General features: G+C 39.2%; 1 protein-coding gene across 6 annotated transcripts in view; it reads right to left on the bottom strand.

The window, feature by feature from the left end:
* LOC133571970 (ELKS/Rab6-interacting/CAST family member 1-like) overlaps positions 1–27,968 on the bottom strand; it is a 69,121-nt gene that overhangs the window by 21,824 nt on the left and 19,329 nt on the right. For 4 of the 6 annotated variants that reach the window (XR_009810473.2, XR_009810474.1, XM_061924537.1 and 1 more), the window contains exons 4-16: positions 17,498–17,789; positions 14,639–14,766; positions 14,162–14,236; positions 13,926–14,081; positions 12,048–12,215; positions 11,669–11,836; positions 11,444–11,581; positions 8,959–9,099; positions 8,725–8,865; positions 8,411–8,604; positions 3,691–3,702; positions 249–384; positions 41–172 (exon numbers count right to left, since the gene is read on the bottom strand). Coding sequence is in view for 3 of the 6 variants with exons in the window: in XM_061924537.1 (XP_061780521.1) it covers positions 41–172; positions 249–384; positions 3,691–3,702; positions 8,411–8,604; positions 8,725–8,865; positions 8,959–9,099; positions 11,444–11,581; positions 11,669–11,836; positions 12,048–12,215; positions 13,926–14,081; positions 14,162–14,236; positions 14,639–14,766; positions 17,498–17,789 (1,881 nt within the window). In the remaining 3 variants the exon portion in view is untranslated. The remainder of the gene's footprint in view (positions 1–40; positions 173–248; positions 385–3,690; positions 3,703–8,410; positions 8,605–8,724; positions 8,866–8,958; positions 9,100–11,443; positions 11,582–11,668; positions 11,837–12,047; positions 12,216–13,925; positions 14,082–14,161; positions 14,237–14,638; positions 14,767–17,497; positions 17,790–27,968) is intronic. The other 2 variants (XR_009810475.2, XM_061924536.1) reach the window with 1 other exon arrangement.

Here is a 27,968-nt window from a genome sequence, read left to right as displayed (position 1 = left end):
CACGACACCCGTAAGGTGGGACGGCGCTTTGAGCATGTACCTGTTTCTCCTGCAGGCACCTGGCCGCCTCCTCCTGAGCCAGCACCATCTCCCGCTCAGCGGTGATCTGCACGCTCTCTCTGAGGGCCTCCTCCAGCTCCTCTATGCGCTCAGACTTCTGACGCAAAGAGTCCTTCCAAACAGCCGTTCAGACAAATGAATCAAAAACATGCCTTTTGGCACGCCGGTGGAGGCGTGTGACGTCTTACCTTCACGTGCAGCGAGCTCTCCGACATGTTGTCCTCGCGCTTCTTGGCCTCGTCCATCAGCCGAGCGTTCTTGCTTTTCTCCACCTGCTCCTTGTGCTTCAGAGACGACACCTTCTTCGTCTGGTCCTTCATCTGCCTGAAGGGCCCACCAGAGAGGTATGGAAGAGAAGAGATTGTTTATTTAGCAGATGAACCAATCGTCCAAAAGCAGTGAAGTTGTCACGTTGTGTAAATGGTGAATAAAAACAGATTTGCAAATCCTTTTCAACTTATATTCAATTGAATAGACTGCAAAGACAAGATACTTAACGTTGGAACTGGAAAACTTAGTTATGTTTTGCAAATATTAGCTCATTTGGAATTTGATGCCTGCAACATGTTTCAAAAAAGCTGGCACAAGTGGCAAAAAAGACTGAGAAAGTCGAGAAATGCTCGTCAAACACTTATTTGGAACATCTCACAGGTGAACAGGCTAATTGGGAACAGGTGGGTGCCATGATTGGGTATAAAGCTTCCATACTTTGCAAATATAATAAAGCTTGTTGTGAAAATTTATAATTTTGGCATTTTTATAATAAAAGTTGTAATTTTACTCAACGCAAGTCAAAATTTTACAAGAAAAAAATTGAACATTTTTGCAATGTTATGATAAAAGTTGGAATTTTACTCAATAACAGTCGCAATTTTACAAGAAAAGCTTAAAATGTTGGCAATTTTATGAAAAGAGTCGTAATTTTACTCGACAAAAGTCACAATTCTATAAGAAAACGTTAAAATGTGGGCAATATTATATTAATCGTAATTTTACTTGGTAAAATCATGAAAAAAAAGTCATAATTTTACTGACAAAATTAGTAATGTTCATCAAAGACTTATTTGGAACATCCCACAGGTGAACGGGCTAATTGGGAACAGGTGGGTGCCATGATTGGGTATAAAAGCAGCTTCCATACTTTGCAAATATAATAAAGCTTGTTGTGAAAAATGAGTTTGAATTTCACAAATAAAAACGTAGAATTTTGGCATTATTATAATAAAAGTCGTAATTTTACTCAACGCAAGTCAAAATTTTGCAAGAAAAACTGAACATTTTTGCAATGTTATGATAAAAGTTGGAATTTCACTCAACAGTCGCAATTTTACAAGAAAAGCTTAAAATGTTGGCAATTTTATGAAAAGAGTCGTAATTTTACTCGACAAAAGTCACAATTCTACAAGAAAATGTTAAAATGTTGGCAATATTGTATTAATCGTAATTTTACTTGGTAAAATCATGAAAAAAAGTCATAATTTTACTCAAAAAATTAGTAATGCTCATCAAAGACTTATTTGGAACATCCAACAGGTGAACGGGCTAATTGGGAACAGGTGGGTGCCATGATTGGGTATAAAGCTTCCATACTTTGCAAATATAATAAAGCTTGTTGTGAAAAATTAGTTTGAATTTCACAAATAAAAACTTATAATTTTGGCAGTATTATAATAAAAGTCGTAATTTTACTCAACGCAAGTCAAAATTTTACAAGAAAAACTGAACATTTTTGCAATGTTATGATAAAAGTTGGAATTTTACTCAACAGTCGCAATTTTACAAGAAAAGCTTAAAATGTTGGCAATTTTATGAAAAGAGTCGTAATTTTACTCGACAAAAGTCACAATTCTACAAGAAAATGTTAAAATGTTGGCAATATTGCATTAATCATAATTTTACTTGGTAAAATCATGAAAAAAAGTCATAATTTTACTGAAAAAATGAGTAATGCTCATCAAAAACTTATTTGGAACATCCCACAGGTGAACGGGCTAATTGGGAACAGGTGGGTGCCATGATTGGGTATAAAAGCAGCTTCCATGAAATGCTCAGTCATTCACAAACAAGTACGGGGCGAGGGTCACCACTTTGTCAACAAATGCCTGAGCAAATTGTTTAAGAACAAAATTTCTCAACCAGCTATTGAAAGGAATTTAGGGATTTCACCATCTACGCTCCGTAATATCATCAAAGGGTTGAGAGAATCTGGAGAAATCACTGCACGTAAGCCATGATATTACGGACCTTGGATCCCTCAGGCGGTACTGCATCAAAAAGCGACATCGGTGTGTAAAGGATATCACCACACGGGCTCAGGAACACTTCAGAAAACCGCTGTCAGTAACTACAGTTGGTCGCTACATCTGTAAGTGCAAGTTAAAACTCTACTATGCAAAGCCAAAGCTTTTTTAAATAATTGTTGAAGCACACAATTCCCAAACAGGCTGAATATTTTGAAGTTGGAACAGTTTGAATCGGATACAAAATGTGGGAGTTGTGGAACTTTGAAGAATGTCCCATTCATTTCAATGGGAATTTCCCCAAAATTTGGGAATTTCGGGAAAAGAGGGATTTTTTTGGAAAATGGTAAAAAAAAAAACTTAAATGGTCTGAATGAGTTGAAATGGTTGGTGTTGGAATTATTCAAATCGGTGGAGAAATGTTGAAGTAGTAACATGTTGAATTGAGAGATGGTATTACGAAATTTCTGGAATTTAGGGAAAACCGGGAATTTTTCCAGTTCAAAGAACAACTTAGTTGTTTGTCCTAATTGAGGGGAATCTTTTGACGGTAGAAAGGTTGAAGTGCGTTGAAAAATGTGGGAGGAGTAGTCGCCAGAAAAAAGGGTGGAAATAGGGCTTCGGAAAACCAGGAATTCTGGAAAATCCTGGAATTTTTTGGAACTTGGAAAAAAGGTAGTTTAATTTTCCATGATGGTGTAACATGTTGAAGGTGGAATGGTTTGAAGCCGTTGAAAAATGTGGAAATGGTGGAAGTTTGAAAAATGGCCAATTCATTTTGAATGGGGAAAATGTCCCAGAAAACTGGGAATTTTTGGACATTACATCTGACATCAAATGGACAAAGATAAGACATTCTAGAGGAAAGTTCTGTGGTCAGATGAAACAAAAATGGAGCTGTTTGGCCACAATACCCAGCAATATGTTTGGAGGAGAAAAGGTAAGGCCTTTAATCCCAGGAACACCATCCCTACCGTCAAGCATGGTGGTGGTAGTATTATGCTATGGGCCTGTTTTGCTGCCAATGGAACTGGTGCTTTACAGAGAGTAAATGGGACAATGAAAAAGGAGGATTACCTCCAAATTCTTCAGGACAAGCTAAAATCATCAGCCCGGAGGTTGGGTCTTGGGCGCAGTTGGGTGTTCCAACAGGACAATAACCTCAAACACACCTCAAAAGTGGTAAAGGAATGGCTAAATCAGGCTAGAATGAAGGTTTTAGAATGGCCTTCCCAAAGTCCATGACATTCAGTTCTTTACAAGTGTATGCAAACTTTTGACCGCGACTGTATGTCCTTGGGCAAGGGGGTAAAAAAAATGAGGACTTGACTGTGAAAATGTGGAGAAAGGAAGAGAAAAGTGAGAAAAGACTGATAAAGTAGGTACAAACCTGGAGGCCAGACTGTCAGAGTGAAAGATTCCCATTGAAAAAGCATGAAGAGAGAATGCAAAGATGTTACAAGCAGTTGTCATTTGCATGCAGAGAGGGTGCAAACTGCACTGATTTCTAGCTACAAATGTTACACATTTTCAACTCTCAATTCGGTATGTGTACCGAGTCCGCTACTTCCATACATAGTGTTGCGTCAAACCAGTTCTTCCTCCCCGGGAATCTAAGTAACTGGTCAATCCCAAGTTCTTTCTATGACATATATGCTGAGTAAGAAGGACCATCAAGACAGAATTGGAATATTTTCAAGTTTTACTAAAGCTTTAGGAGATCATCTCAACCAATACATTCATATCGGCTACTCTAGTTAATCTGACATTCAAACGGAAAAGCCAACTCCTTTGCACACAAAGAAAGCCCCCTTGCAACACAGATAAGGAAAAAGAGTGGGGTTTTTAGTTCACATTCCAAGGGTGAAGACACTAACCAGGCATCTGAAATGTATAAAGAAACTGGTAGAATATACAAAGGAAAAGTACTAGATACTCTAAACATGGCTATGTAAAAAGCAAGAACTCTTAAACATATATGCATCCTCCACAATAGCGAACTAATTCCGTCCGTACTACCGTGTACCGATTCACCTCAAATCAAACGGTACCATGTTTTGATTTCTTAGTTGCACGTGACGTCATTTCCGGTTGCCGACTTAGTACTTGGCGGGAAAACAGGCGAAATGTGCTGGTTTGATGCTAATTTGCTACAGACTAGCATTAGCAATTTTACATGGCGATTTCAACACCTGTTAAATCTGATGATAAAAAATAAGTTACAATCAAAAAGCTGATGTGTAATGAGTACTGTCAGAATAATAAGGGGCGGCATGGCGTAGAGGGTAGATCAACCGTGCCAGAAACCTGAAGGTTGCAGGTTCGCTCCCAGCGTCTTACCATCCAAAAAAAAATCGCTGCCGTTGTGTCCTTGGGCGGGACACTTCACCCTTTGCCCCCGGTGCCACTCACACCGGTGAATTGAATGATGACTGCAGCCACGCTTCCGTCAGTCTACCCCAGGGCAGCTGTGGCTATGAAAGTAGCTTACCACCACCAGGTGTGAATGAATGATGGGTTCTACATGCAAAGCGACTTTGGGTACTTAGAAAAGCGCTATATAAATCCCAGGTATTATTATTATTAATTGTATCTAAGTTATCACAAAACTTTGTGTTGCCATGAGTTCCCGGCGAGAAGACAAAAGCTGTCTTTGATCCTACCAAGAAGAAGGCTGTGTAGGATGGGAAGCAACATGAAGGTGTTCTGTTTCTTTGATGTATTGTAATCCACAGAAAGATTCTGCCTTGACTTGAGATCTACAAAGCGAAGAGGAAGCGGGACCTGACTCCCCTCCAGGCACCGTTTCTTTGAACTGTTTTACGACCTTTTCTTTGAACTGTTTGTAATCAAAGACGATGGCTGTTTATGACCCCTGTCCCTTAGAAACAGCTGTTGCCATGTAATCAGGGAAAGTCCAAAGAGCGTGGTGAGACTGTGCAAAGAGTGCAGTCCAGATGTCTCTCCTCAATTGAGCCAAATTTAATAATGTCTGTTTGATTCCTTGCTTAATAGATGTCATCAGTGTTTGAACCTGACACCTTCACATTGAAAAACTGAGGTATGAGATATTTGGTAGCTTACATACATTTTGTGATGTGTGGAGACCTATCTTGGAATACCTGAAACTGTAGTCAACCCCCCCTAAGACGTATCGGTCTTGGCATAATTGATGTACAAAGAGTACAGTCCAGACGTCTCTCCTCAATTGAGCCAAATTTAATTATGTCTGTTTGATTCCTTGCTTCTTGTCTTGTTTAATAAATGTCACCAGTGTTTGAACCTGACAAGTACAATAGTATAACACTTTGCAGAGTTTAACAAAAGATATTTGCAACGTAATGCTAATTTAATTATGTCTGTTTGATTCCTTGCTTCTTGTCTTGTTTAATAGATGTCATCAGTGTTTGAACCTGACACCTTCACATTGAAAAACTGAGGTATGAGATATTCGGTAGCTTACATACATTTTGTGATGTGTGGAGACCTATCTTGGAATACCTGAAACTGTAGTCAACCCCCCTAAGACGTATCGGTCTTGGCATAATTGATGTACAAAGAGTACAGTCCAGACGTCTCTCCTCAATTGAGCCAAATTTAATTATGTCTGTTTGATTCCTTGCTTCTTGTCTTGTTTAATAAATGTCATCAGTGTTTGAACCTGACAAGTACAATAGTATAACACTTTGTAGAGTTTAACAAAAGATATTTGCAACGTAATGCTAATTTAATTATGTCTGTTTGATTCCTTGCTTCTTGTCTTGTTTAATAGATGTCATCAGTGTTTGAACCTGACACCTTCACATTGAAAAACTGAGGTATGAGATATTTGGTAGCTTACATACATTTTGTGATGTGTGGAGACCTATCTTGGAATACCTGAAACTGTAGTCAACCCCCCTAAGACGTATCGGTCTTGGCATAATTGATGTACAAAGAGTACAGTCCAGACGTCTCTCCTCAATTGAGCCAAATTTAATTATGTCTGTTTGATTCCTTGCTTCTTGTCTTGTTTAATAGATGTCATCAGTGTTTGAACCTGATACCTTCACATTGAAAAACTGAGATATGAGATATTTGGTAGCTAACATACATTTTGTGATGTGTGGAGACCTATCTTGGAATACCTGAAACTGTAGTCAACCCCCCTAAGACGTATTGGTCTTGGCATAATTGATGTACAAAGAGTACAGTCCAGACGTCTCTCCTCAATTGAGCCAAATTTAATTATGTCTGTTTGATTCCTTGCTTCTTGTCTTGTTTAATAAATGTCATCAGTGTTTGAACCTGACAAGTACAATAGTATAACACTTTGTAGAGTTTAACAAAAGATATTTGCAACGTAATGCTAATTTAATTATGTCTGTTTGATTCCTTGCTTCTTGTCTTGTTTAATAGATGCCATCAGTGTTTGAACCTGATACCTTCACATTGAAAAACTGAGATATGAGATATTTGGTAGCTAACATACATTTTGTGATGTGTGGAGACCTATCTTGGAATACCTGAAACTGTAGTCAACCCCCCCTAAGACGTATCGGTCTTGGCATAATTGATGTACAAAGAGTACAGTCCAGACGTCTCTCCTCAATTGAGCCAAATTTAATTATGTCTGTTTGATTCCTTGCTTCTTGTCTTGTTTAATAAATGGCATCAGTGTTTGAACCTGACAAGTACAATAGTATAACACTTTGTAGAGTTTAACAAAAGATATTTGCAACGTAATGCTAATTTAATTATGTCTGTTTGATTCCTTGCTTCTTGTCTTGTTTAATAGATGTCATCAGTGTTTGAACCTGACACCTTCACATTGAAAAACTGAGATATGAGATATTCGGTAGCTAACATACATTTTGTGATGTGTGGAGACCTATCTTGGAATACCTGAAACTGTAGTCAACCCCCCCTAAGACGTATCGGTCTTGGCATAATTGATGTACAAAGAGTACAGTCCAGACGTCTCTCCTCAATTGAGCCAAATTTAATTATGTCTGTTTGATTCCTTGCTTCTTGTCTTGTTTAATAAATGTCATCAGTGTTTGAACCTGACAAGTACAATAGTATAACACTTTGTAGAGTTTAACAAAAGATATTTGCAACGTAATGCTAATTTAATTATGTCTGTTTGATTCCTTGCTTCTTGTCTTGTTTAATAGATGTCATCAGTGTTTGAACCTGACACCTTCACATTGAAAAACTGAGGTATGAGATATTTGGTAGCTTACATACATTTTGTGATGTGTGGAGACCTATCTTGGAATACCTGAAACTGTAGTCAACCCCCCTAAGACGTATCGGTCTTGGCATAATTGATGTACAAAGAGTACAGTCCAGACGTCTCTCCTCAATTGAGCCAAATTTAATTATGTCTGTTTGATTCCTTGCTTCTTGTCTTGTTTAATAAATGTCATCAGTGTTTGAACCTGACAAGTACAATAGTATAACACTTTGCAGAGTTTAACAAAAGATATTTGCAACGTAATGCTAATTTAATTATGTCTGTTTGATTCCTTGCTTCTGGTCTTGTTTAATAGATGTCATCAGTGTTTGAACCTGACACCTTCACATTGAAAAACTGAGATATGAGATATTTGGTAGCTTACATACATTTTGTGATGTGTGGAGACCTATCTTGGAATACCTGAAACTGTAGTCAACCCCCCTAAGACGTATCGGTCTTGGCATAATTGATGTACAAAGAGTACAGTCCAGACGTCTCTCCTCAATTGAGCCAAATTTAATTATGTCTGTTTGATTCCTTGCTTCTTGTCTTGTTTAATAAATGTCATCAGTGTTTGAACCTGACAAGTACAATAGTATAACACTTTGTAGAGTTTAACAAAAGATATTTGCAACGTAATGCTAATAGACATCCTGACTACGGCAACAAACCTAGGACACACTGAAACAAGTGCATACTTGCAAATGAGACTCGGGAGTGTTAGAAAAGAAGATGGACTTGACAGCACAGTTGTCATTATCAGCTTAGTGTTAAACATTGAATAAGTAAGTAAAAATATTGTTCAACAAATTAATATTTGTTACCACATGAACACACACAAAAGTACAGGAAATTGGTTCTGGGTAACAACAACAGTGCTCCCACCCACCTCTCCAGCTCGCTGATCTTCCTGTCTTTGTCGTTCTTCTCGTTTTCCATTTCCCGCAGGATCTCCAGCAGGCGGTCCACCTCGGCTTGCGCTTTCCCAGAATCCTCTTTGTGGCGTGCCACTTCCTGCTCCAGGCTCTTAATGCGCTCGGCCAGCTCGGTGTTGGCCTGAGCCTCCAGAGCTGCGTTCTGAGCCTGGAAAAAAAAAAAAAAAAAAAGTGGCAATGTTTGTGTTTGGCCTGCTGGCCCGCTGCGTTATAATTACATGACACAGGATCATCCTGAAAGTCTTTTTCCAAGTCGCGCATATCTCACCCTCTTAAGTTGGTTCTCCACTTTGAGACATTCCTCCCTCTTCTGCTCGAGAGCAATCTCCATGCTTTTTAGCTTGGAGTCTTTCTTCAGACCGGATGAGGCCAAGGACGAGGCGTGCTCTTTCAGGTCCAGCAGAGAGGTCTGTGCACACAAAAAGACAAATGACTTATTATTAAAACTTTTATTTTCATTGCACCAGGATGATTTCCCTCCTCTTTAGTGCTAGTTGATCACCTCTCTGTCCGACAGGTCTCCCTGCAGCAAACTGAGTCTCTCCTTCAACTCCTTCAGCTCCTTCTTGTTACAATCCAGCTCCTCCGTTTTCTCTCGGTCGTCTCGGTCTCGCTGCTCCTTCAGACGCTCAATGATGCGCTCCTACCAGAACGGTACAGGACAAAAACCCACAAACAGATCACATAGGGCTGTTAGTATATTCATAAATGTATATAAATACACTAGATATATATCTATACATATATATATATATATATATATATGTAAGTATAGATAGACAGAGAGGTAAAGAAATAAATAAATAAATTTAAAAAAAAAAAATATATATATATATATATATATATATATATAAATCTATTAGGGTGGTCAAACAAAGACAATATTTAATTGCAATTAAATGGCATTTTGTTCATAGTTAACTCAAAATTAATCACGATTAATCGCAGATAGGTATCATTTTTCATCATTAGTAAGTGTACCTTAGACATATCATTTTCAGGGAGCGGGGGGCTACCCCAGCTGTAATTTGTGGTATTTCTAACTGAATAAATGCTTCTGATATTCTGTACTTTACATGCTGTACAAGTTAATGGTCTTCATATTTCTGCATGACAATGTTTTAACCTTCTCTATTAATTCATCAAATGTAATATTGAGCCTGCTTATCATTCTGTAATTGAGGACTTGACCAGAACATGTTATAAAAGAATTGACACAATATTTCAGCCAGCCAGAAAAAGACATAATATTGTTGCTGCTTATTGTATAATACACTTTGTTGAGATGTTTTTATATATATATATTTTTTTAATTTCTCTAATACTTTAGTCACTTTTGCTGAAATAAAAAGGACTGGCAACACATCTAGCATCTATTTCTGGTGTTATTGGATACTGTACTCGTGAGCTAACTCCTTCAAGACTGTTGGAAAACCATTTCAGGTGACTACCTCTTGAAGGTCATTGAGAGAATGCCAAGAGTGTGCAAAGTAGGAATCAGAGCAAAGGCTGGTTATTTTGAAGAAACTGGAAATAAAACATTTTTTCAGTTATGTCACCTTTTTTGTGTTAAGTACATAGGGATTTTTTTTAAGTGTCCAAAAGTCGGAATTTTTTTTTGTCAAACAGTTGGGATTTTTTCCAAGTGTCAAAAAGTCGGAATTTTTTTTGTCAAAAATTCGGGATTTTTTCTGTGTCAAAATGGCGGGATTTTTTCTAATTGTCAAAAAATCTGAATTTTTTTTGTCAAAAATTCAGCATTTTTTCTAAGTGTCAAAAGGTCGGGATTTTTTCTAAGTGTCAAAAGGGCGGGATTTTTTCTAAGTGTCAAAAAATCGGAATTATATCTGTCAAAAAGTCTGGATTTTTTCTAAGTGTCAAAAAATCGGAATTATATCTGTCAAAAAGTCTGGATTTTTTCTAAGTGTCAAAAAGTTGGAATTTTTTTGGACAAAAATTCGGGATTTTTTGTGTCAAAAAGTCGATATTTTTTCTAAGTGTCCAAAAGTTGGACATTTTTTTTGTCAAAAGGTCGGGATTTTTTCTAAGTGTCAAAGGTCGGGGTTTTTCTAAGTGTCCAAAAGTCAGAATTTTTTTTGTCAAAAAGTATGGATTTTTTCCAGGTGTCAAAAGTCGGAATTTTTTTTGTCAAAAATTCTGGAGTTTTTCTTAATGTCAAGATGTCGGGATTTTTTTGTAATTGCCAAAAAGTCGGAATTTTTTTGGACAAAAATTCGGGATTTTTTGTGTCAAAAAGTTGATATTTTTTCTAAGGGTCCAAAAGTCGGAATTTTTTTTTGTCAAAAGGGCGGGATTTTTTTTGTCAAAAAGTCTGAATTTTTTTTGTCAAAAAGTCTAGATTTTTTCTAAGTGTCAAAAAGTCGGAATTTTTTTTGATAAAAATTCGGGATTTTTTGTGTCAAAAAGTTGATATTTCTTCTAAGTGTCCAAAAGTCGGAATTTTTTTTTGTCAAAAAGTCGGGTTTTTTTTAAGTGTCAAAAGGTCAGGATTTTTTTTTGTCAAAAAGTCTGGAAATTTTCTAAGTGTCAAAAATTCTGGATTTTTCTAAGTGTCCAAAAGTCGGAATTTTTTTAGTCAAAAAGTCGGGATTTTTTCCCAAGTGTCAAAAGTCGGAAATTTTTTTGTCAAAAATTCTGGATTTGTCAAAATGTCGGGATTTTTTTGTAATTGTCAAAAAGTCTGAATTTCTTTAGTCGAAAATTCTGGATTTTTTCCCAATGTCAAAATGTCGGGATTTTTTCTAATTGTCAAAAAGTCTGAATTTTTTTTGTAAAAAAAATCGGGATTTTTTCCAAGTGTCAAAAGGGCGGGATTTTTTGTAATTGTCAAAAAGTCTGATTTTTTTTTGTCAAAAAGTCTGGATTTTTTTTAAGTGTCAAAAAGTCGGGATTTTTTTTGGTCAACAAGTCGGGATTTTTTCTAAGTGTCGAAAGATCGGGATTTTTTTGTGCAAATATCAGCAAACCTTTTCGGCGAGAGACTCCTCCAGCGTGGTGAGGGCGGTGTCTGTGTTGGAGGTGTCGGTCTGCAAGGACTTGACTCGCTCCTTCAGGCTGCTCATCTGCTTTTCCTTATCCCTCAGCTGCTCCTGCAGGTTCTCGATCTGCACAGCAAACATAACGCTGAGCTACTTGACCTGGCGTAACTGTTCCAAAAACGCTACGAGCCAAGACTTTCAGGCCAAACTCACCTTCTTCTGCAGCACGTTGACTTTGCGCTCCTTTACCTCCAACATGTCCTTGAGATCGTGTATCTCTCCATTGAGCGTTCCTTTCTCCTCGGAGACTTCTTGGATCTGCTTACTCTTTTTATTTAAGGTGGCCTCCTTCTCTTCTAGGCGCAGACGCAGGGCATCCACCTAATCAGGAAGAATACACGACGCATAACAGGGCGTTAATTATATATACTCTACCTACACTCCCGCATTCATACACAAATACAGTACATACAACTCGCATGTTTTCCAGCAGCTGCATCTCTCTGTCACTGGCAAAGAATCGTTTCCAGAGAAAATCATTTGACAGCAACCCGCTGCTCGGACTACATTTGTCAACCAACTGCACTCTTACCTCTGTCTGCAAAATGGCGGCTCTCTGCTCCTTGGCAGTGAGAGATTCCTTGAGGACTTCAATGTGCTGTTTGCTGTCAGAAAACTGGTTGGTCAGCGTCTCCAGCTTGGTCTGCAGGCCGAGCAGCTCCGTGTCCTTCCTGGACAGGTCTTGCTTCACCTGCTCCATCTTCAAACAAAACAAGAATCATGAAACTCTTAACAAACGGATCCTGATTGTATCAGGCATGTGATTTGAACTTCATGAAAAAAAAGACTGAAAATAAGCTGGGGGTCTGGGGGACGCAGGTCCACAGCCAGGTCCAGGACGGTACCCTGGTGGGGGGACAAGGGAGGTAAACCCCCAAAGCTCCTGGTTTTTTCAGCAATTGAACATGCAAAAATGAGCAAAAAAAGGTTTCAGTGTTTAAATAATTGAAAAATTATCCAAATAAATCACTATGTCTGTTTCAGTCACTATGTTATTTAGTCACTACAGTAATTACGTGGTCACATCCACAGAAACCACATGGGTGAGCCTACTCTATACAGTATTTACAACCTTACTAGTGTTCACTTCACAGCCACAGATGGTTCATCTAGTTATTGACATTATTTACACATTACTTTGTCTGTTTCAGTCACTACGTTATTTAGTCACTACAGTAATTACAACTTGTGTTCACATCCACAGGAACCACATGGGTTAGCCTACTCTATACAGTATTTACAACCTTACTAGTGTTCACTTCAGTCACAGATGTTCATCTAGTTATTGACATTATTTACACATTACTTTGTCTGTTTCAGTCACTATGTTATTTAGTCACTACAGTAATTACAACTTGTGTTGACATCCACAGGAACCACATGGGTTAGCCTACTCTAAACAGTATTTACAACCTTACTAGTGTTCACTACACAGCCACAGATGGTTCATCTAGTTATTGACATTATCTACACATTACTTTGCTTCATTCACACATTACATTCAAAATGATTCAACTATTCAATGTCAAAATATAACAATAGAAATAATGAATTCATTGTTTTATCCAGACATTTGTTTATATTCTTTTAATTATTTTCTGATTATTATTATTATTATTAATACCGGTAATGTATTTTTTATTTATTTATTTATTTAAAAAAAAAATCTTTATTTAATTGATGTATTTGCAAATACTATTTTGTTTTTCTGCTGTTTCTTTCTTTTTTGGGGGGGTGGTATGGTTGGGATATAAACAAAAAATATATTTTTACATTTAGGGCAGACAACATATATATGATGTATGTGAATATGATGTAATGGATAGGAATGTCTGATGTCAATAAAAAAAGAAAATGAAAAAAAAATTACAATTGTATTACGGAATTTCTGGAAAACCGGGAATTTGTTCTTTTGTCCTGACTTAGAGGAATGTTTTGACAGTGGAACGGTTGAAATGGGTTGAAAAATGTGAAAGGAGTCGTCGCACTAAAAAAAGGTTGGAAAAACAACAGGAATTCCTGGAAATGTGTTGAACGTGGAAAAAATGGTTGTTTGCATTTCCAAGGAAGAATTGAATGTGTTGAAGGTGGAATGGTTTGAATCGGTTGAAAAAAGGGGGAATTGTGGAAGTTTGAAAAATGGATCATTCATTTTCAATGGAAAACCGTACTTTTTACCACTGGATGATCAAAAACCGTACTCATTAGGGGGAAACCGTAGTTGTTGGCAGGTATGGCAAAGAGACGGATCAAGGATTTTAACACACATTGTAGGTCGGAAAAGACGACGAAAAACAGAATTAAAAAAAAAAAAAAAGATTTTTACAGAGATAAAAAAGAGGGATGTCCGACTATAGACGGACAAATCCCATGCCTGTCGTATGTAATCAATGATTTGCTTGTGCCAGACCTTGTTCTTCATGAACTTGGTGTGGCTGCGGTAAACCTCCATCTGCTTCATCTCCTCCTGACGCTCCTCACAGCTCAGAAGCCCGTTGGACTTCATCATGAGCAGCTCCTCCTCCATATCCCTCAGGCCGCGCTCCATGGAGTTGATCTTGGCATCCTGTGGGGTGTTGACAATGATGCTTTGACTTCACAATAAAAGCACAACATGTGTGCGGAGGTTTTCACTGCAATCCTCACCTTCATGTCAATAACGGTCTGCAAAGCCTTAGTTTTGGTGGACTCTGGTGTTCCCTCATATCTACGATGCAGCTCCTGTTGATGGGTAAATACGCTATGAAAAGTCTACGTATATACAGACAGTCATGTTTAAATAGCGGCAGCAGGATAAAGCTCTATCAAAATATAATAATACAGTGGTACCTTGAATTAATATTTCTTATTTCATAGTTTGTTTTTGAAAGGCCCGTTATAAGTTATTAAAATGGTGCTGTTTTGGGGGTACCAAGCACCTCCCCTCGAATAAAGGGCCGTTCTTTCTTTTATTCAAAACAATAATATTTTATTCATTGTAATTATCAAAATACATCCCTACCCCAATCAATGAACACTTTACTCCCAAACACCACCTGGGAATCTCTGCAGTTGAGTAATACATTCCCCCGGCACAAAACACAACATAATCCCTCCATGTTTCGCTCAATTAAGAAACATTACTTCTCTCAAGGCAGTGGTCTCCCTGTCTCGCTGATCCAGTAAGCTCTCCAGGTGATGCCGGTGCATCTCTGCATCCCCCAGCCTCCTGGTGCGCTCCTGGTCCTCCTCTGACGCCTTAGCAGATGGACCTGAGATGATAAACAAAATGCAGAACTCCAATTTGTACTTTTTAAGGTCAAGGCAAGTGTTGCCTTAAAGGAGGGCTCATATTTTAGGGCACCAAGGCAAACATTATTTATTTTTATATATATATACATATACATATATATATACATACATACATACATACAGGTAAAAGCCAGTAAATTAGAATATTTTGAAAAACTTGATTTATTTCAGTAATTGCATTCAAAAGGTGTAACTTGTACATTATATTTATTCATTGCACACAGACTGATGCATTCAAATGTTTATTTCATTTAATTTTGATGATTTGAAGTGGCAACAAATGAAAATCCAAAATTCCGTGTGTCACAAAATTAGAATATTACTTAAGGCTAATACAAAAAAGGGATTTTTAGAAATGTTGGCCAACTGAAAAGTATGAAAATGAAAAATATGAGCATGTACAATACTCAATACTTGCTTGGAGCTCCTTTTGCCTCAATTACTGCGTTAATGCGGCGTGGCATGGAGTCGATGAGTTTCTGGCACTGCTCAGGTGTTATGAGAGCCCAGGTTGCTCTGATAGTGGCCTTCAACTCTTCTGCGTTTTTGGGTCTGGCATTCTGCATCTTCCTTTTCACAATACCCCACAGATTTTCTATGGGGCTAAGGTCAGGGGAGTTGGCGGGCCAATTTAGAACAGAAATACCATGGTCCGTAAACCAGGCACGGGTAGATTTTGCGCTGTGTGCAGGCGCCAAGTCCTGTTGGAACTTGAAATCTCCATCTCCATAGAGCAGGTCAGCAGCAGGAAGCATGAAGTGCTCTAAAACTTGCTGGTAGACGGCTGCGTTGACCCTGGATCTCAGGAAACAGAGTGGACCGACACCAGCAGATGACATGGCACCCCAAACCATCACCCAACCATGCAAATTTTGCATTTCCTTTGGAAATCGAGGTCCCAGAGTCTGGAGGAAGACAGGAGAGGCACAGGATCCACGTTGCCTGAAGTCTAGTGTAAAGTTTCCACCATCAGTGATGGTTTGGGGTGCCATGTCATCTGCTGGTGTCGGTCCACTCTGTTTCCTGAGATCCAGGGTCAACGCAGCCGTCTACCAGCAAGTTTTAGAGCACTTCATGCTTCCTGCTGCTGACCTGCTCTATGGAGATGGAGATTTCAAGTTCCAACAGGACTTGGCGCCTGCACACAGCGCAAAATCTACCCGTGCCTGGTTTACGGACCATGGTATTTCTGTTCTAAATTGGCCCGCCAACTCCCCTGACCTTAGCCCCATAGAAAATCTGTGGGGTATTGTGAAAAGGAAGATGCCGAATGCCAGACCCAAAAACGCAGAAGAGTTGAAGGCCACTATCAGAGCAACCTGGGCTCTCATAACACCTGAGCAGTGCCAGAAACTCATCGACTCCATGCCACGCCGCATTAACGCAGTAATTGAGGCAAAAGGAGCTCCAACCAAGTATTGAGTATTGTACATGCTCATATTTTTCATTTTCATACTTTTCAGTTGGCCAACATTTCTAAAAATCCCTTTTTTGTATTAGCCTTAAGTAATATTCTAATTTTGTGACACACGGAATTTTGGATTTTCATTTGTTGCCACTTCAAATCATCAAAATTAAATGAAATAAACATTTGAATGCATCAGTCTGTGTGCAATGAATAAATATAATGTACAAGTTACACCTTTTGAATGCAATTACTGAAATAAATCAAGTTTTTCAAAATATTCTAATTTACTGGCTTTTACCTGTATATGTATATATATATATATATATATATATATATATATATACACACACACACACACACACACACACACACACACACACACATATATATATATAAGGTCTGCAACAACTAATCGATTATAGATTATAAAAATAGTTGGCGATTAATTTAGTCATCGATTCGTTGGATCTATGCTATGTGCATGCGCAGAGGCTACTTTTTTCTTTTTTTTTAAAATAAACCTTTATTTATAAACTGCAACATTTACAAACAGCTGAGAAACAAGAATCAAAATAAGTATGGTGCCAGTATGCTGGGTTTTCTTTCAATAAAATACTGGAAAGGATAGAAATGTAGTTTGTCTCTTTTATCCGATCATTAATCGAAGTAATAATCGACAGATTAATCGATTATCAAATTAGTTGTTAGTTGCAGCCCTAATATATATATATATATATATATATATATATATATATATATACACATACACACACACACACACACACACATACATTTTTATATACACATGTTGCTTACATCAGCGACTTAAAAGTAAACAAATCCATGTGTTACACACGTGGTTGTTGACAGCCAGGAATCAAAATAAACATTATATCGTTTACTGTTACATCCCTCGTCCATTAACAAGTAAAAAGTCAAGGGGGGTCACGACATGTTCTTGCCGCCTATGTTGATCATTTTATAGAGCATTACGGCAAATTACGTGGTTAAATTGGAGTCCTGACAATGGCGAGACATTCCAGCAATGTACTGTCAAGATATCAGTCTTCACTCTACATGCCCGAGCAATGATCATTTACTGGGACTGGAATATGTTGGGGATTCCTATCAGACAGCCTAGGTCTAGCCCCTTCAACTTGGGCTGGTTCTGACAGCTCCACATCATTTAGTGGAACGTGGACTAGACCATAAATATCTTTAATACGCTCGCCAGTAAACAACCCTGAGCTGCACAGAGAAGGGTCTAGCGCTCCCCCGCTCACCTTTGCTCTGCAGCATCTCCAGGAGTTTCTTAATGGACTCGTCTCGGGCCCCCAGGGTTTGCTTCTGTGTGTCAATCCTCAACTCCATCTCCTCCAGGGTTTTCCTGAGCAGAAAGAGCTCTTTGGCCTGCCGGTCGTGCTCGCACTGGAGCCGCCTGAAGTTCTCCTCGGTAGGCTCGGACGACAGGGCCAGGTCCCGGCCTTGGCTGGCAGGGTCCTGCTGGAGCAGCTGGTTGAGGTCTCTCTGGATCCTCAGCTCATCCTGGAGCGCCTGTACTGTCATCTGGAGATGCTGGGAGAGGGAAAACAATACATTTGATGCTTGGGCTAAAGCAGCGGTCGGCAACCCAAAACGTTGAAAGAACCATATTGGACCAAAAATACAAAAAAATAATCTGTCTGGAGCCGCAAAAAATGAAAAGTCGTATATAAGTGTTACAATGAAGGCAACACATGATGTAAGTGTCTATATTAGCCTACTATCAAAATGACTTTAAAAGTCATAAGTGTTTTAATGAAAACAACACATGACGTAAGTGTCTATATTAGCTATAATAGCCTACTATCAAAATTACTTTAAAAGTCTGATATACGTGTTATAATTAAGGCAACACATGACGCAAGTGTCTATATTATCCTACTATCAAAATTACTTTTAAAGTCTTATATCAGTGTTATAATGAAGACAACACATGATGTAAGTGTCTATATTAGTTATCACAGCCTACTAACAAAATAACTTTAAAAATCTTATATAAGTGTTATAATGAAGGCAACAAATGACATAAGTGTCTATATTATCCTACTATCAAAATGACTTTCAAAGTCTTATATAAGTGTTTTAATGAAGACAACACATGACGTAAGTGTCTATATTAGTTATAATAGCCTGCTATCAAAATGACTTTAAAAGTCTTATATAAGTGTTATAATGAAGACAACACATGATGTAAGTGTCTATATTAGCTATATTAGCCTACTATCAAAATGACTTTAAAAGTCTTATATAAGTGTTATAATGAAGACAACACATGATGTAAGTGTCTATATTAGCCTACTATCAAAATGACTTTAAAAGTCTTATATAAGTGTTATAATGAAGACAACACATGATGTAAGTGTCTATATTAGCCTTCTATCAAAATGACTTTAAAAGTCTTATCAGTGTTATAATGAAGACAACACATGACGCAAGTGTCTATATTAGCTATATTAGCCTACTATGAAAATGACTTTAAATGTCTTATATACGTGTTTTAATGAAGACAACACATGATGTAAGTGTCTATATTAGCCTACTGTCAAAATTACTTTTAAAGTCTTACATCAGTGTTATAATGAAGACAACACATGATGTAAGTGTCTATATTAGTTATAATAGCCTACTATCAAAATGACTTTAAAAATCTGATATAGTGTTATAATGAAGACAACACATGATGTAAGTGTCTATATTAGCTATAATAGCCTACTATCAAAATGACTTTTAAAGTCTTACATCAGTGTTATAATGAAGACAACACATGATATAAGTGTCTATATTAGCTATATTAGCCTACTATCAAAATGACTTTCAAAGTCTTATATAAGTGTTTAATGAAGACAACACATGATGTAAGCGTCTATATTAGCTATGACAGCCTACTATCAAAATGACTTTAAAAGTCTGATAGAAGTGTTATAATGAAGGCAACACATGACACAAGTGTCTATATTAGCCTACTATCAAAATGACTTTCAAAGTCTTATACAAGTGTTATAATGAAGACAACACATGATTTAAGTGTCTATATTAGCTATATTAGCCTACTAACAAAATAACTTTAAAATCTTATATAAGTGTTATAATGAAGACAACACATGATATAAGTGTCTATATTAGTTATAATAGCCTACTATCAAAATGACTTTCAAAGTCTTATATAAGTGTTTTAATGAAGACAACACATGACGTAAGTGTCTATATTAGTTATAATAGCCTACTATCAAAATGACTTTAAAAGTCTTATGTAAGTGTTTTAATGAAGACAACACATGATGTAAGCGTCTATATTAGCTATGACAGCCTACTATCAAAATGACTTTAAAAGTCGGATACAAGTGTTATAATGAAGGCAACACATGACACAAGTGTCTATATTAGCCTACTATCAAAATGACTTTCAAAGTCTTATATAAATAAGTGTTTTAACGAAGACAACACATGACGTAAGTGTCTATATTAGTTATAATAGCCTACTATCAAAATTACTTTAAAAGTCTTATGTAAGTGTTTTAATGAAGACAACACATGATGTACGTGTCTATATTAGCCTACTATCAAAATTACTTTTAAAGTCTTGTATAAGTGTTATAATGAAGGCAACACATGATGTAAGTCAATCAATCAATCAATCAATGTTTACTTATACAGCCCTAAATCACAAGTGTCTCAAAGGGCTGCACAAGCCACAACGACATCCTCAGTTCAGATCCCACATCAGGGCAAGGAAAAACTCAACCCAGTAGGCTGACAATGAGAAACCTTGGAGAGGACTGAAAATGTACCATGCAACACAGCAGGTCTGCATTGACAAACTGTCACCGTTGCGTGTGCAGAGATTCAGGAGCAGAAGATGAGTCATGTGGAAAAAACGAGGAGGGTTTTGTGCAATGCCATAAACGACTTTGGTCCAATCACCGGGATTTTGTATATTTTCAGGAAAAATGTGGGGCCGCTTGTTGTAATTATATGATTCCAACTTCCAACTGCAAATAGCTTGGTGGAGGTAATACCAGTGACAGCATTAGTGTGACATTGCACACTCACAGTGTTGTTTTGTGGCATGTGACGCCAGGCAGAGCTGTGCTGCAAGGCAGTAAAGCGGGCGGCGTCACAGCGCGACTGTGAGCGCTTTCACAAGGCAGAACAAAGAGATAAGTCTTTTCTCCCCCCTCGTCCTTCCCTACATTCTCATCCTCACAGCATCCTTATCTTCCTGCCTGCAATTCTCTCCTTCACGCCAACACTCCTTTTCTATCACCTTCTTTTTTTTCCCAGCAAGTGACTGTGGCTGACTCACTGCTGTGACGTCTTGTCTCCCCCCCCCCCGCTGAGCAACACATATGCACACATGTACTGGATCAACTAGGGCTGGGCGATATATGGAATATACCAGTGACGTGCAGTCACTAGAGGCAGATGAGGCAGGGCCTCACCTGCCTCACCTGTAATGTAAAAAGAAAAATTAAATTGTTATATGTATCCAGTGATTATACTATAAAGTTATTTTCCATTTAACTTCACCAGTTTTAGATTATTTTTATTCAAAATCGCTGAATTTTCCCATTTGCCGTTCAAATACTGAGAAGAGACGGTGCGGTGAACAGCAGCCAGTTGAGGCACGTCACTCAGTGCCTCAACATGGATTGCGCAATGACTCGGCTAACTGCTGGCCTGCTGTGCAGTGAGACCGTATTGCTATATGAATTATATTATACATTTCCATAGTTTAGTTAGCTGAGGTATATAATGTACAGTGTATTTTGTCAACAACTGTATGTGTTAGAGATGCGCGGTTTGCGGGCACAACCACGGAGTCCGCGGATTATCCGCGGATCGGGCGGATGAAATAAAAAAAATTTAGATTTTATCCGCGGGTCGGGTCGGGCGGTTGAAATAAAAAAAAATTAGATTTTAAATAGATTCAGGCGGGTGGCAGTTAAACCAATTCGGAAATATATATACATAGTTAAATGTTGTTACCCACATACGAAAAACGAGCAGGCACCTGCTGCATATGCCACAACAGAAAAAAAAAAAAAAAAGAGATGGACACTTTTACGGAGCGGAGAAGGGACGCCTCGCCGGGGTCCGGGACCGAGGCCCCTTCCCCCGAGAGGGCCCCACCGGGAGCCGTAGCTGAGGCGATCCGCGAGAAGGGCCCGACGCACGTCCAGGGTCACCACCGCGCCCACCGCACCGACACCCCGCCTCGTCCGCCTTCGCCGCGGCCGGCGTCACGCGCAGCAGGTAAGCAGCTTACCTGCCCGCCACGCCCGTGGCCGGGGGCGCGTAACAGGGGTCACTCCGCGCGCAGTGCGCTCACGAAAGGGGTGGGGCTCACCCTGGTTGATATAGACAGCAGGACGGTGGCCATGGAAGTCGGAACCCGCTAAGGAGTGTGTAACAACCCACCTGCCGAATCAACTAGCCCTGAAAATGGATGGCGCTGGAGCGTCGGGCCCATATACCCGGCCGTCGCCGGCAGCGAGACGCGCTTGGAGGTGCGCTCAGCGCGGCTCCCATATGATTGCGCACTGGTGTGCGTCTGGGTCGTGACAGCCTGGCACGCGAATGTCTGTGCTGCATTGGATCAGTCTCCTTTCTTTAACAGGCAAAAGCTTTATAACCTCACTAATGCCTTGCATCGTCTATATTAGATATATAACAACGGGCGGGTGCGGGCGGGTGCGGTTCTGATCAAATGTTACATCGGGTGGATGGCGGATGGTTGATGACTTTCTGATGCGGTTGCGGATGAAATAATTGCCTATCCGCGCATCTCTAGTATGTGTGTAACGTATTTCTTGTGCTGAGCGATCATAAAAACGGCTGCAAAAGACGCACTGGCTGAGGCTCGCAGTAATCCCGCCTCCTGCACCCCCGCCGTAGAATTGTTATATCAACTAAAGCCCACACTTAAACTTTCCACGTGCAAGATTGAATCTATTTAATAAAATTATTTCATAAGAAGTCAAAAAGTGCAAAAACAATAATGTTCGTGTTGGAGGAGTTGTGAATGACCGCAGGGCCACAACATTAGGTACACCTGCAGACTGCAGGTGTATCTAATTCACAACTCCTCCAACACGCACTTTTTGGCTTCTTATTAAATAACTTTTGTAACCTATTTTCATGGGCTTTCCTCTTTGTGATGTTAAGTTCCAGTTATGCGCTGTTATACAGTATATGCCTTGAGCTCTTATTTTGAAGGCGCTAGGAGCGGAAGTGATGTCACGTTGCGGAGGTTTTTGAAAGAAGGTAAATAAAGTGGTGCTTGCGTAAACTGGAGCCTCCGTGTTTGTTATTTTGTAGTTTCATACAGTATAGGCGACATTTATAAACCCTCGGTTACACTTTTTTAAATAGATTCAATCTTGCACGTGGAAAGTTTAAGTGAGGGCTTTAGTTGCGGCGCATGGACTTAATTTCTAAGTAAAGGTAAGACCATAATAACGTTTTTTTTAATTAAATGTGCTTTTTTGTGTGCTACAATTTGTATGTGTAAGGTTAAAGTTAAGTTAAAGTACCAATGATTGTCACACACACACTAGGTGTAATGAAATTTGTCCTCTGCATTTGACCCATCCCCTTGATCACCCCCTGGGAGGTGAGGGGAGCAGTGGGCAGCAGCGGCACCGCGCCCGGGAATCATTTTTGGTGATTTAACCCCCAATTCCAAACCTTGATGCTGAGTGCCAAGCAGGGAAGAATGCTGGTATGAGCTTTTAAACATAACTCGTTAACTGCTGCCAATCAAATGGTGAATAAGATACTCTTTAGGGTTCATATGTTTGTAAATCTGACTGTGATGAAGTCAGTGCCTCACCAGCCATCAACCTCACCGCACGTCACTGGAATATACTCGATATATCGCGGGTTTGTCTCTGTGCGATATAGAAAAAGGACTATCATTAGAGGTGTAACGGTACAGTAGTCAGTGCTTAGCAGGTAATCATCAGGCCGCGGACTCTCCCCAAATGATAATAAACACCTCCCAGTCAACTACTAGTAACATCACTATGAGCCCGTTGACCTTCTAGAAACATAAAAAGCAGCTCGGTTCGCTCGCAGTCCTGGCTTGAGGTGAAGGCTAATTCGCTTTTAGCGTAACGTTAGCTCATTTTGCGGTGTGTGTGTTACGGACAGCAAAGCCCTGTCTGTCTGTTATCTTACTTTACCTTTTTCTGTGTTGATTGAGCTGTGTTGAAGCAGCAAAAAAGGACATTATGTTAAATGAAGAGTTTCTGTCTCTGATAGTTGATATAATAATGAAACTGCATCATTAAGCCTACATGAACTCCATGGTGTTCAGGGATGAATAGTCTCTCCTATTGCTTTTGTACTATTTTTTCAGCAATAGTTACATTAATCATTAGTAATGGAGCAGCCTAGTTTTGAATGGCAGGGTCCCTGCTATCACATGTTGATAAAAAATATAACATTTACATAATAAAAATCTACTACAGGCTTCCCAAATGCTGTAATAAATTAAGCATGATGAGTTGACTTGAAACTGTTTAATGTTGCACTTTTTATATGTAGAAGAAACGTTTTGTCATTTTATTTAATCTGAGCAACAACTTGAGGCAGTTTAATGTTGATTAAAAGGGGCAGAATTATTATAGTGTTTACAATGTTAAAAGGATAAAGCCAGTGTTTACAAATTTGGTAAATAAATAACCAAAAAATGTATATTTTGTTGTTTTCTTACTGTACCGAAAATGAACCGAACCCTCTAAACCGAGGTACGTACTGAACCGACATTTTTGTGTACCGTTACACCCCAAGGTCCATCGTCTGGCGGTGGTTTGGCTTCAAGCGGGAAGATGTTGAACAGACAACCGTTGTTGGAGCCGATCTATATTATTTATTTATTAATTATTTTGACAATGAAATCAAATAATGCCAATGATGTTGAGGAACTATTGGATGTTTTAGAAGAATTATGATTGACTGATTGTTTTCAGCTGCTCACGCTCCTCCTGGTGAGCCACTTCCTCCTCCTATGATTAAGAAGACAGGACATTGTGGGTATTGTGGCCAAACAGCTCCATTTTTGTTTCATCTGACATCACATGGACAAAGATAAGACCTTCTAGAGGAAAGTTCTGTGGTGAGATGAAACAAAAATGGAGCTGTTTGGCCACAATACCCAGCAATATGTTTGGAGGAGATAAGGTGTGGCCTTTAATCCCAGGAACACCATTCCTACCGTCAAGCGAGGTGGTGGTAGTATTATGCTCTGGGCCTGTTACGAAATTCCTGGAATTTAGGAAAAACCGGGATTTTTTCCAGTTCAAAGAACAACTTAGTTGTTTGTCCTAATTAAGGGGAATCTTTTGACGGTAGAAAGGTTGAAGTGCGTTGAAAAATGTGGGAGGAGTAGTCGCCAGAAAAAAGGGTGGAAATAGGGCTTCGGAAAACCAGGAATTCTGGAAAATCCTGGAATTTTGTGGAACTTGGAAAAAAGGTAGTTTAATTTTCCATGATGGTGTAACATGTTGAAGGCGGAATGGTTTGAATCCGTTGAAAAATGTGGAAATGGTGGAAGTTTGAAAAATGGCCAATTCATTTTGAATGGGGAAAATGTCCCAGAAAACTGGGAATTCTGGGAATTTTTGGACATTACATCTGACATCACATGGACAAAGATAAGACCTTCTGGAGGAAAATTCTGTGGTCAGATGAAACAAAAATGGAGCTGTTTGGCCACAATACCCAGCAATATGTTTGGAGGAGAAAAGGTGAGGCCTTTAATCCCAGGAACACCATCCCTACTGTCAAGCGAGGTGGTGGTAGAATTATGCTCTGGGCCTGTTACGAAATTCCTGGAATTTAGGAAAAACCGGGATTTTTTCCAGTTCAAAGAACAACTTAGTTGTTTGTCCTAATTAAGGGGAATCTTTTGACGGTAGAAAGGTTGAAGTGCGTTGAAAAATGTGGGAGGAGTAGTCGCCAGAAAAAAGGGTGGAAATAGGGCTTTGGAAAACCAGGAATTCTGGAAAATCCCGGAATTTTTTGGAACTTGGAAAAAAGGTAGTTTAATTTTCCATGATGGTGTAACATGTTGAAGGTGGAATGGTTTGAATCCGTTGAAAAATGTGGAAATGGTGGAAGTTTGAAAAATGGCCAATTCATTTTGAATGGGGAAAATGTCCCAGAAAACTGGGAATTCTGGGAATTTTTGGACATTACATCTGACATCACATGGACAAAGATAAGACCTTCTGGAGGAAAGTTCTGTGGTCAGATGGAACAAAAATGGAGCTGTTTGGCCACAATACCTAGCAATATGTTTGAAGGAGAAAAGGTGAGGCCTTTAATCCCAGGAACACCATGCCTACCGTCAAGCGAGGTGGTGGTGGTAGTATTATGCTCTGGGCCTGTTACGAAATTTCTGGAATTTAGGGAAAACCGGGAATTTTTCCAGTTCAAAGAACAACTTAGTTGTTTGTCCTAATTAAGGGGAATCTTTTGACGGTAGAAATGTTGAAAAATGTGGGAGGAGTAGTCGCCAGAAAAAAGGGTGGAAATAGGGCTTCGGAAAACCAGGAATTCTGGAAAATCCTGGAATTTTTTGGAACTTGGAAAAAAGGTAGTTTAATTTTCCATGATAGTGTAACATGTTGAAGGTGGAATGGTTTGAATCCGTTAAAAAATGTGGAAATGGTGGAAGTTTGAAAAATGGCCAATTCATTTTGAATGGGGAAAATGTCCCAGAAAACTGGGAATTTTTGGACATTACATCTGACATCACATGGACAAAGACAAGACCTTCTAGAGGAAAGTTCTGTTGTCAGATGAAACAAAAATGGAGCTGTTTGGCCACAATACCCAGCAATATGTTTGGAGGAGATAAGGTGTGGCCTTTAATCCCAGGAACACCAATCCTACCGTCAAGCGAGGTGGTGGTAGTATTATGCTCTGGGCCTGTTACGAAATTCCTGGAATTTAGGGAAAACCGGGATTTTTTCCAGTTCAAAGAACAACTTAGTTGTTTGTCCTAATTAAGGGGAATCTTTTGACGGTAGAAAGGTTGAAGTACGTTGAAAAATGTGGGAGGAGTAGTCGCCAGAAAAAAGGGTGGAAATAGGGCTTCGGAAAACCAGGAATTCTGGAAAATCCTGGAATTTTTTGGAACTTGGAAAAAAGGTAGTTTAATTTTCCATGATGGTGTAACATGTTGAAGGTGGAATGGTTTGAATCCGTTGAAAAATGTGGAAATGGTGGAAGTTTGAAAAATGGCCAATTCATTTTGAATGGGGAAAATGTCCCAGAAAACTGGGAATTCTGGGAATTTTTGGACATTACATCTGACATCACATGGACAAAGATAAGACCTTCTGGAGGAAAGTTCTGTGGTGAGATGAAACAAAAATGGAGCTGTTTGGCCACTATACCCAGCAATATGTTTGGAGGAGATAAGGTGTGGCCTTTAATCCCAGGAACACCATTCCTACCGTCAAGCGAGGTGGTGGTAGTATAATGCTCTGGGCCTGTTACGAAATTCCTGGAATTTAGGGAAAACCGGGAATTTTTCCAGTTCAAAGAACAACTTAGTTGTTTGTCCTAATTAAGGGGAATCTTTTGACGGTAGAAAGGTTGAAGTGCGTTGAAAAATGTGGGAGGAGTAGTCGCCAGAAAAAAGGGGGGAAATAGGGCTTCGGAAAACCAGGAATTCTGGAAAATCCTGGAATTTTTTGGAACTTGGAAAAAAGGTAGTTTAATTTTCCATTATGGTGTAACATGTTGAAGGTGGAATGGTTTGAATCCGTTGAAAAATGTGGAAATGGTAGAAGTTTGAAAAATGGCCAATTCATTTTGAATGGGGAAAATGTCCCAGAAAACTGGGAATTCTGGGAATTTTTGGACATTACATCTGACATCACATGGACAAAGATAAGACCTTCTGGAGGAAAGTTCTGTGGCGAGATGAAACAAAAATGGAGCTGTTTGGCCACAATACCCAGCAATATGTTTGGAGGAGATAAGGTGTGGCCTTTAATCCCAGGAACACCATTCCTACCGTCAAGCATGGTGGTGGTAGTATTATGCTCTGGGCCTGTTTTGCTGCCAATGGAACTGGTGCTTTACAGAGAGTAAATGGGACAATAAAAAAGGAGGATTACCTCCAAATTCTTCAGGACAAGCTAAAATCATCAGCCCGGAGGTTGGGTCTTGGGCGCAGTTGGGTGGGTGTTCCAACAGGACAATGACCCCAAACCAAGTCAAAAGTGGTAAAAGAATGGCTAAATCAGGCTAGGATGAAGGTTTTAGAATGGCCTTCCCAAAGTCCGGACTTAAACGTGTGGACAATGCTGAAGAAACAAGTCCATGATTGATTGGGTATAAAAGTAGATTCCATGAAATGCTCAGTCATTCACAAACAAGGATGGGGCGAGGGTCACCACTTTGTCCACAAATGCGTGAGCAAATTGTTGAACAGTTTAAGAAAAACCTTTCTCAACCAGCTATTGCAAGGAATTTAGGGATTTCACCATCTACGCTCCGTAATATCATCAAAGGGTTCAGAGAATCTGGAGAAATCACTGCACGTAAGCAGCTAAGCCCGTGACCTTCGATCCCTCAGGCTGTACTGCATCAACAAGCGACATCAGTGTGTAAAGGATATCACCACATGGGCTCAGGAACACTTCAGAAACCCACTGTCAGTAACTACAGTTGGTCGCTACATCTGTAAGTGCA

Source organism: Nerophis lumbriciformis, linkage group LG29, assembly GCF_033978685.3.
Source record: "Nerophis lumbriciformis linkage group LG29, RoL_Nlum_v2.1, whole genome shotgun sequence".
NCBI lineage: Eukaryota > Metazoa > Chordata > Actinopteri > Syngnathiformes > Syngnathidae > Nerophis > Nerophis lumbriciformis.
This window is presented reverse-complemented; position numbering and strand designations above follow the sequence as displayed.